Genomic DNA, 10,394 nt, shown 5'->3' with positions numbered 1-10,394 from the left:
GGTCCAGAAAAGGCCGCAACTGGTGGATCAGGCGAACCTGATAAAACGCCCCCCTGGTCACGGCCGACAAATGGTCATCCAGTGCCAGCCGCGAATCCAGGAGGACTCCCAAGTTGCGCGCCCTCTCCGAGGGGGCCAAAGTTTCGCCCCCTATAGTCAGCGATGGTGTCAGCTGACTATGCCGAGGCGCTGGCAACCATAGCCACTCGGTCTTGGAAGGATTGAGCCTGAGTCTGTTCCTCCCCATCCAGACCCGTACGGCCTCCAGGCAACGGGCCATCACGTCAAGGGCAACGTTGGGGTGGTCTGGGGTGGAAATGTACAGCTGAGTATCGTCAGCGTACTGATGGAAATCCACCCCAAAACCACGAATGATCTCCCCCAGCGGCTTTACATAAATATTGATCTCCCCCAGCGGCTTTACATAAATATTGAAATGTTGTGGCATGACCTTAAGAGACCGATTCACACCAGACATCCCAAGAATATTGCTACACTGAAACAGTTGTGTGAAGAAGAGTGGTCCAAAATTACTCCAGATCGTTGTGCAGGTCTGATCTGCAACTACAGGAAACGTTTGGTTGAGGTTATTGCTGCCAAAGGAGGGTCAACCAGTTATTAAGTCCAATGGTTCACATACTTTTTCCTCCCTGCACTTTGAATGTTTACATGTTATGTTCAATTAAACCATAGCAACATGTAATGTTTGTGTATTATTATTTTCAGCAGACTGTGTTTTTCTATTGTTGTGACTTAGATGACGTTCAGAGCACATTTTATGACCAATTCATGCAAAACTCTGCGTTATCCCAAGGGGTTCACATACTTTTTCTTGCAACTGTAAATGGATGGCAAACAAAGATGAGTAGGGGGCTGGAGACTAAAACAGTGATGGCAAACCTTTTAGAGACCGAGTGCCCAAAAACTGGCCCTGCCCCCACTCCACCCCCTGCCCCGTCCCCGCTCTGCCCCTCATTCCCCGCCCCGCCTGCCCGCAGGGCCACTCACCGCCTCCAGGGCCCACCACAGATCGCCCAGGCAGCCCAGCAGCGCTATGGGGGTCACACCCTCTGCCCGCACCCTGCAGCATCAACTGTGCGTGAGGGCAGAGTCTTGTCTACGCTGCCTGGCTGCCATGTCCTTGGCTGCGCTGCTCTGGGTGGGCCACACTCAGGGGCGACTCTCCTTCAGAGGGGCTGCTGGAGAGGAGGGGGTCACGGGGGGGAGGTGAGGCTGGGGCAATGGCACGTGTGTCCACAGAGAGGGCTCCGAGTGCCGCCTCTTGCACCTGTGCCATAGGTTCGCCACCATTGGGCTAAAACATATGACAAATGTTTATGGGAATTGGGTATGTCTAGCTTAGTGAAAAGGACTAGGGCTGGTGACATGATAGCAGTGTTCCAATATTTGATGGGCTGCCACACAGAAGAAGGGGTCAACCTATTTTCCAAAGCATCAGAAGGCAATAACAGATGGAAACTAATCAAGAAGAAAACCAGCTTCGAACTAAGGACTTGTGAAAACAACTAACCAGTGAAAAGGCTTGCCTTCAGAAGTTGTGGATGTTCCATCACTGGAGGCTTTTAAGAAGAGATTGGATATTCCATTGTTTGGAATGGTATAGGTCCCCTGCTTGAGCAGGAGGTTAGACTAGAAGATCTCAAAGGTCTCTTCCAATTCTGTCATTTGAGAGAAGCGCTGCCAACTTCTCCCCCTCCCCTTGTCCCTTCCTGGACACAGAGAGGGAGGGAGGGAAGGAAGGAGGGGAGGGAAACAGGAAGAAAGAAAGGGAAGGAAGGAGATGGGAATGAAAAGGAGGGAGGCAGGGAAGGAGGGGAGGAAGGAAGGAAGGACAGAGGGAGGGAGATTGGAATGAGTGGGAGGGAGGGCCTGAAGGAAGTCTTAACCGTAACACTTGGCCACCAGCAGCCCTGTTGCCCTTTTGCCATTCCCTGATGGCCTCCCATCCTATTGCTGAGGATGCTTTGGTTACAAAGCCAGATCTCCTTGCATGGAGAGGAAGTGGGCCTCCCTCTTACCCATGCTTTGCCCTCCTGCACCCACCATGAGCAACCTGGCCAAGGAGAGCAAGCACAGTAGCCTTGAGGAGGCGCCCCCTTGGGGAAGTGCGGCTGGGCTAGGCAGTGCTGTGGAAGCTCAAGGGGCTGGGCTGAGCGCTTGACCTCCAGTGCCACCATCCAGCCCCCCCCTTGCACAGCCTGAGAGGGACAGTGAGGCTCCTCCAGTGAACAATGCCCTGGCACTCGCCCCAGTCCCACCTTCCCTCCGCCGGAGACCCTCGGATCCACCCCAGGCCTGCACAGGCACCCTTGACACAAGTGACATCGAGATGACTATGCCCACCCAGTAGGCCATGCCCATGCCAGGCACACCCACCTAGTAGGCCGCACCCACCCCAGCCACACCAACCTGGCCCCCAAGGGCAACCACAATGCTGATGCGGCCCTCAATGAAATTGGGTTTAACACGTCTGCCCTAGTTACATCCTTATATTGTGAAAAATGCTAACCAGTCATTCAAATGCCCTTGGCAAATATGTTTCATATATGTGTATCTCTTTTAGCTTTTGGTTTTGCTGCACTGCTACCATCTTTCAGACAAACAATTTGCTATCAATTATCTTTATTCCATAGTTGAATTTTATAAGCCAGTTTAATTAATGTAAAATCCTTTCCACGACATAGCCTTCAAAACATGTACATTCCAAATAGCTGTGCCTACACAACACTAGCAGAAAATATAGCTTATCTTCAGCCATAATATTAGCAAAATGCTGTCTGGCAAAGCTGTTCTGAACGATGAATGACCAGGTAAACCGGCTCTTTGCTAAACTATAGGTCATTCTTTGCTCTCTATAATATATTTGTCACCCACACTCAGGCCAGATCATTCATTATTTAAATAAACTTTGTTACACATTCAGAGTTCCCAGTACCAAGCCATCTAGCTATAATTTTTGAATCCAGGTTATCCTTCAGTATAAAACAATACTAGGAGGAATACAATCATTCCGTGTCTGTTTGGCAGATGCTATATTATATATCAAGCACAGCCAGAGCTACCTTTTTTCAGAATTAGTTTATTAGGTTGTTAGATATTCTTATGATTTGCTGTGGCGTTTGAATTTTGACACTGGCATCCACTGCTTTACATTTTTCACTGTAAATATTTGCCATGTGTCTACAGAATGCAGGCCATTTTATCAACCATCAGTTTCCTGGAATTTAGTTTTGTTTCATTTTACCTAATAAATTTAAGATAATTACCTTATTGAATGTCTTATATTTTTATTCACAATTTTGAACAAAATTATTTTTAATATGGTAAAGTGGCTGTCATTAAAATTTATGCTTTAAATGTGTTTAAAAAATGAACCATTATTTTTACAAGATGAATTGCCAAAACTGTTGAGCTCATATCCATTTAACTTCTCTATTTATGAGGCCATAGAAAAAGATTGCTGGTGGCTGCCACCCTTTTTCAGTTCCTTTCCAAACTAGAAGTTCATCCAAAAGCATATTTTGTTTAATTTGACATTTTGGCAGGAGTTTTGGCATTTATATTATATTTGAATAACTATAGTGTCTCTTTGAATCACTAATCTCTCAGATTGTATTTATGGAATGTTTGGGTCAGACTTGATCATGAACAGCTTTGGTCTAATGGACATGACTGAATTGGTCTAAAACGATTGGATTAATTTCAGATGGATAAAGATGTACTATAATGTCTTAATATGCAATAATTTGATAGATATTGAATAATTAGAAAATACTAATCTTCTAAAACAGATCATTTTAGAGCGTTACATTGAACTATAAATTGAACTTTCAGAAGAGAATAAATAGTGTAGTTTTTGCACAAATACTTAATGGTGCTTGATAATCTCCAAATAATGTATTTAGTCTCAAGATATGGAAGATTGTATGAGCAAAGATACTTTATGATTAGCATGTTTGTTAGAAATATCAGATGACTGTTGAGTTTATCAAAGTTTTCATAAATTATGTTTGATTTAAATTTTATATTACTGTGCCAGTTTAAATATATTTATTTAAATTGATAAAAGCTGAAATATTTTGTTGTTTAGGCATGCACAGGATAGTAGCTTTGTAAAGCTTCAGAATGCTCAAACATATAAATACCAGAAATCACCAAGATTCCCAAGTCAGCCTTTCAGAAAATTTATTAGGAAACCATACACGGTAAGTTATTAGGAATTAGTTATGTACAATACTTTCACAATTCCATTTATTTTGACCGAGCTTTCGTTGTGATGTTTTTGTTGTAGCTTTGTTTGTATTTACTATTATACACTGCCCAGATTCCTATAATCTTAGGGCAAATTATAAATACAATTAAATAAAACTTTTTTAATTTATCATTTAATAATGGGTTATCTTTAAAGCAAGAGGCAAAGACTCTTTTCAGTTTTAGAGAGTTTGAAAAAAAAATGCAGAAGTTAAGTTACTTGCATATTGTGTCACAGAGCAAAAAATATATTGAGTTTTTTCCATTTTTTTCTGGGACAATATGTGAACAGTTCAAAAATAGCTACAAAAATGAACTTGACAAGATTTTATACAGAAAATACAGAATTAGTTGCATTGCATATCTTTCCTTCTACCAAAAAAACTTCAAATTGTGTGTCACATTTTGAAATAATTTGCACCCTAAAAAGAGTTGTTACAGAGTAAATTGGGTTAGATTATAGATTTTATTATTTTTAATTTCAAACAATAAGGCAGAAAGGCATAATATTTGCAGATAAAGAATCTATAGACATAGACTGGAAAAACAATGTGGGATTATGGAAAGGGAAGCAGAGTAGGAGAATTTTTTTTAAATGGTTTGGCTGTTTTCATTCAGTCAGCTTGAGAAACAGGCTAAATTAGCAGTTCTAGCGACTTTTTCTATTTAGCTCAATAAAAGGAAGGTTCTATCAGGTTTTAGAAAGTGAAATACAGTGATTCCTTGAAAAAAACTGTTGACAAGAATGAAATTCATGATTGCAACCACATTTGTTTGTTCCTAATAGTCCTCTTTTCTTGCACCTATAATCATCTCTTCCTCTTAATAACAGTAAACATGATTATCCTTGCCAACAAGATTTTTTTTCCCTTATGAATTTCCAAATCTATTATATAGAACAGGGCTTTTCAACTGGTGGTACGCGTACCATCGATGATACATTGACACCTGGCAGGTGGTACGTGACCATTCTAGACAAGTGGTAACGGGGGAAGGGAATGAGCTGAACCGGTGGCAGCACCGCACAAGCCTGAGTGAGAGACCTCTGGAGCTGCAGGGCTGTCAGGGCTCAGCAGAAGCACCAGGATCAGTGCCGCTTTCCAGTTGATTGGCGCTTCTGGACTCAGCAGAAGCACCAGGATCAGTGCCACTTTCCAGCTGATCAGCACTTCTTCAGGGCTGTCAGGGCTCAGCAGAAGCGCCAGGATCAGTGCCACTTTCCAGCTGATCAGCGCTTCTTCGGGGCTCAGTGGAAGCGCCAGGATCAATGCCGCTTTCCAGCTGATCAGCGCTTCTTTGGGGCTGTCGGCAGGATCAGTGCCGGGCTCCAGCTGGAGCTCGGTGCTGATTCTGGCGCTTCTGCTGAGCCCCAAAGAAGTGCCAGTCAGCTGGAGCCCGGCGCTGATCCTGGCACGTCTGCTCAGCCCAGAAGAAGCGCCGATCAGATGGACAGATCCCGTCCCCCAAAACAAACATGCTTTGTGGGTAACCTCCCAGCACGACAGAAGTGACCAAAACCTGTTGCATCCACCCAACAGACAGGCAGGAGGAATAAAAACCAAACACCCCCCACCGCTGCCTATCCTCAACAGAGAAATGCTCACAACACCGACAACCTAGGACAGGAGGAAGAGAGTGGCCGGGCGGGCAGGCGTCTTGCTCAGTTGTGACTTGGGGGGGAGGGGGGGGAAGAGGGCAGCTTCACCCCCGCAAACGCTGTCCTCACAAAAGCAGGATGAAAACTCCAAAAAACGACAAGGGAAAAAGGTTAAAACAGAAGAGTGTCTCGTGATGGTTTGCTTCCCCACTTCCTTCTAGTAATTTAAATATGTAAAGACCGCAAAAGAAAAAACTTGGCTTTCTTTCATTATAATTCAGAAGGGAGGAACAGGAGGATTTGGGGGGGGGGTTGTTTGTTTCAAAGGAAGGGAAAGAAGGGATTTAAGTCTGGGGGGCGCAGCAGGCGAATGGTAATGGCGCGCGACTTCTGGTGTTGGGAGGGGCGGTCTTTTTAAAAGAGCAAAACGAGGCAAAAAATAAAAATCCCCCACTCCACCCCCAAGAGCTGGATGCGGATGTGATCTTTTTTTTTTATCTTGTTCAGAAGAGACACTCTTCTGTTTTAACCTTTTTTCCTGGTCGTTTTTTGGAGTATTCATCCTGCTTTTGTGAGAGGGCAGCATTTGGGGAGTGTGAAGCTGCCTCCTTTCCCCCCCCCCAGCCACCAGCCGAGCAAGACGCCCGCCTGCCTGCGCTCTTCCCCCTGTCCGAGGTTTTCGTTGTCGTGAGCATTTCTGTTGAGAATTGGCAGGGGGGGCTGTATGGTTTTTATCCCCTTCCCCATCTGCTGGGTGGTTGCAGCAGGTTTTGGTCACTTCTGTCATGCTGGGTGGTTACCCACAAAGCATGTTTGTTTTTGTGAGGGGACCCCAACTCCGGTTGCTAAGCTTGCTTAAATCTTCTTCCTCCACCTCCTCCTCATTGGAGCCCCCCTTTATCTGCAACAGTGCAGCAGGAAGAGCCCTGCTGAGCTGGGGATGATGGGGATCTGTCCTCTGCGGAGTAGGGGCAGGGTTACTATGCTCCCTGTCAATCAGGTTTGATTTCCTTTTTTTCTCCCCCCCCCTTGCCTCCCCTGTTTATAGCTGCCTCTGAGCCCCTCATTTTTGGGAGTTAGCATTGCCGGCATCTCTTTCTCCTGAGCCCCTCGTGCTGGGTAACTGTTGCCACCCAAGAGCTGTTTTAAAGTTAGGGAATCTTTGGGGGATAGCCAACTAGCACCCTAACACCCCCCATGCCCCCACTTCAAGTGCAGAAGCCGCACCCCCCCTCCAAAGCCCCTGCAATCACCTATCAGCTTCTTTGAATCAACCAGAAGGAGAGAAGGGGGTAGAACAGTGCAAAGATTAATGTCAGAGAAACAGGCACAAGTTTCCCAGTAAAAGTGTGGTAAGTGGGTGTACAGATAGTCCTCAACCTACAACCACAATTGAGCCCAAAATTTATGTTGCTAAGTTAAAAATTTGTCAAATGAATTTTGTCCCATTTTATGACTTTTCTTGCCACATTTGTTAAGTGAATCGCTGCAGTTGTTAAATTAGCCACACAGTTGTTAAGCGAATCTGGCTTCCCCTATGAACTTCGCTTGTCAGAAAGTCGCACAACAGGATCACGTGATCCTGGGACACTGTGACCGTCATAAATATGAATCAGTTGCCAAGCATCATTCCCCACCCCCGCTTGAAAACCACCGGTTGAAAAGCCCTGCCATAGGATATTAGTTAGCCCTGTTATTCTCCATGATTTTATGTGGAATCTCCCAGTTGTGATTGGGAGGGTCTGGTATATCTATTGTGCAGATGTTCCTGTATGCTATGCCATTCAATTTATCCTGTTCCTGCCTGCTTCTATACCCTGCCATTATATGTTGGATTGAGACCTGTTTGCACCACGGATCCTATGTAGTGTGTGTTTGAGTGCCTTCTTACTGTTATATTCCCAGAGTTGTGAGTGCTTCAACACTGGAGCTTTTCAAGAAAGGAATGGACAACCACCTGTCTGGGATGGAATAAGAATTCCTGCCTTGGGCAAGGGGGTTGTCTACAAATTCTGCAGATTAAGAGGTTGTACAGTCCCAAGATAGATAGAAGGGGAGGGAAGAGCTTCAGTGTAGCCATACCCTAGAACAGTGATTGCGAACCTTTTAGAGACTGAGTGCCTAAACTGCAACCCAAAACCCACCTATGCATTGTCAAGTGCCGGGTGGGTGTGGCCCATTGGGTGGGCGTGGCTGCGGTGGTAAAGGCAGACTGGGTGGGACTAAAAAGTTCAATCAATCAATTCCAACTTTGCAAGATCTTTTTTTCCCGAGAGAAGTTGAAATTGATTGAACCTTTTTTTTTTGCACACGGCGGCGGAGGCCTAAAGCGAAAAGGTTTTATAAAACCCAGTTGAAGGCCTAGGACTGGGGCAACGGCGCGCATGCCCACAGAGAGGGGTCTGAATGCCGCCTCTGGCACCCGTGCCATAGATTCGCCACCACTGCCCTAGAATCTCAGGATATATCTAGTAGGTTCAAAGTTTATAATTTTAGTTTGGCAAGATTCTGTCCATTAGGTATAAGCAAATAAAGGATTGGACTTGGTTGGATTTTGCTGTGTCGTCTTTGGGTTTAGGCGTGACAGATACCAAATCACTCTGCTATGTGGTCTCCTGGGAGCTCAACCCCTCTGTCTTAACTACCTCTCTCTCTCTCTCTCTCTCTCTCTCTCTCTCTCTCTCTCTCTCTCTCTCTCTCTCTCTCTCTCTCTCTCTCTCTCTCTCTCTCTCTCTCTCTCTCTCTCTCACACACACACACACACACACACAGAGACTACATCTTGATGTCATCCATGTAGAGGAGGTAGCTGATGGAGTTCTACTCTTGAATTTGTATCCATATCCACTCCTTGTGATTATCTGGCTGAGTGGGTTTAAGTGTATACAGAATAGTAGTGGGGACAGTGTTATATATGGTATATGCTGCACTTGATGACAACTTGTGTGAGATATCTTGAGTTGAATCCCAGTGTCAGAATCCAAATATATTCCATCTCTAGTTATCAACTATGAAAAACTGCATTTCTGCCTGCTCTGGATTCTGTCATACGATGAAGGGAAGGGGGTGAACAAAGGGGCTTTATGGCCCTCACTTCCTTCAGCCTACTTCAAAGGGACTGGATGTGGATATCACCAAAAGGACTAACAATAACAATGGGGGTCATTAGCTTTCATGTAATCCTTTCTGAAGTCTCCTCCCGGCAGTGAGGAAAAGGGGGTGAGAATGTAATGCCTGGGATTGTCGTTGGGAGGAGGGGGTGATGGGGTGTGGCTAATGGGGGATCCCTTAAAACCTTGAATGGGAGACCTTGGACCCAAGTCCTATCTAGAACGCCTGCATCCAGCTTTCTCTTAATAAAAATGCCTGTTGGAAGAAATATTCCAGGAGTTCTGTCTTCTTAAGATGCAAAGTGGGGTGGGTCCTTACATTAGACAGGACTTGCAAAATTAGTCCACCTGGAAGGAAGACCCTTGCTGGGGGACTTTGCAAAAATTACCATGTCAGACAGTGGAGCAAGGAAGGAAGAAAACTCCCCGGAAAGGGAGCCGCTGCCCCGGCTGAAACCCTGCCAGCTGTCGGGATCTGAGAGGTCAGAATCCTCAGGAGAAGAGGTGGTGGAGACACGGGACCACAAACCTCGGTGGTCAATGGACGCTGGAAAGAAAGGTGAGTGGGGAAAGAAATCAAGAAAGGTGACTCTGAGACGGGGGCCCAAACAACCAGAATGGAAGCAGGAGATGGAGAAATCCCTGCACGCAAGTGAAGAGGAAGGGAGCTGGGCACCGTACTCGGGCTGGATCCTAGAGAAAGCAATTGACCTAATGAAGCGAGCTCTCAGCTCCCTAGGAGAGGAGAATCCTGAGCCCTACGCCCGCCCCAGCTCCTGGAGCCGCAAAGGGAGAGACAACGAAGGGGAAGTGGAACCTGCAGCCCCGGGGACATCTGCTGATCCAGTAGTCCCCACTCTCCGCCGAACCACAGATGGAAATCTGAATGGAAGAGACTACCACCAAGAACGAAGGCACCGATCCATTCAAAGACGTCCGCCGCTGGAGGTGAAATTCAAAGGGGAGCCAACACGCTTGGGATTTTTCCTAACCCAAGTCCTCAGCTACATGGAGGAATACGGGCAGGACATCCCCAGCGACAAAGCCCGTATCCGGATTGTGCAATCTGCCTTAGACGGGCCGGCCGCAGATTGGGTGGTGAACTTGCACGACTCCAATGCCCCAGAGCTCAACGACTTCAACCGTTTTATGTCCTCCCTGAGAAGACGATTTGAGGACCCCCTGGCTGATCACAAAGCCCGCGAAAGGATAAAAACGATGAGGCAAGGCAAACGACCGGTAGCTGAATATACACAAGAATTCCGGGCCATTGCCAGCAAACTGAACTGGCCAGAAGACATCCTCCTTAGCCATTTCAAAGACGGACTAAATTATGACCTATATGATGCTTGCCTGCCCCGAGGGGACCCACACCAACTTGAGGAATGGTACGTCTTGGCAGAGGAAGCAGAGAT

The 10,394-nt window shown here is 46.1% G+C and overlaps 1 protein-coding gene across 3 annotated transcripts in view; it reads left to right on the top strand.

The window, feature by feature from the left end:
* Positions 1-10,394, top strand: part of BCLAF3 (BCLAF1 and THRAP3 family member 3) — a 66,407-nt gene that overhangs the window by 43,008 nt on the left and 13,005 nt on the right. For all 3 annotated transcript variants that reach the window (XM_015825330.1, XM_015825337.1, XM_015825324.1), the window contains exon 9: positions 4,112-4,226. In XM_015825330.1, the coding sequence (XP_015680816.1) occupies positions 4,112-4,226 (115 nt within the window). The remainder of the gene's footprint in view (positions 1-4,111; positions 4,227-10,394) is intronic.

This window comes from Protobothrops mucrosquamatus, unplaced genomic scaffold (genome assembly GCF_001527695.2).
Source record: "Protobothrops mucrosquamatus isolate PMUCROS unplaced genomic scaffold, P.Mucros_1.0 scaffold_198, whole genome shotgun sequence".
Taxonomy (NCBI): Eukaryota; Metazoa; Chordata; class Lepidosauria; order Squamata; family Viperidae; genus Protobothrops; species Protobothrops mucrosquamatus.
This window is presented reverse-complemented; position numbering and strand designations above follow the sequence as displayed.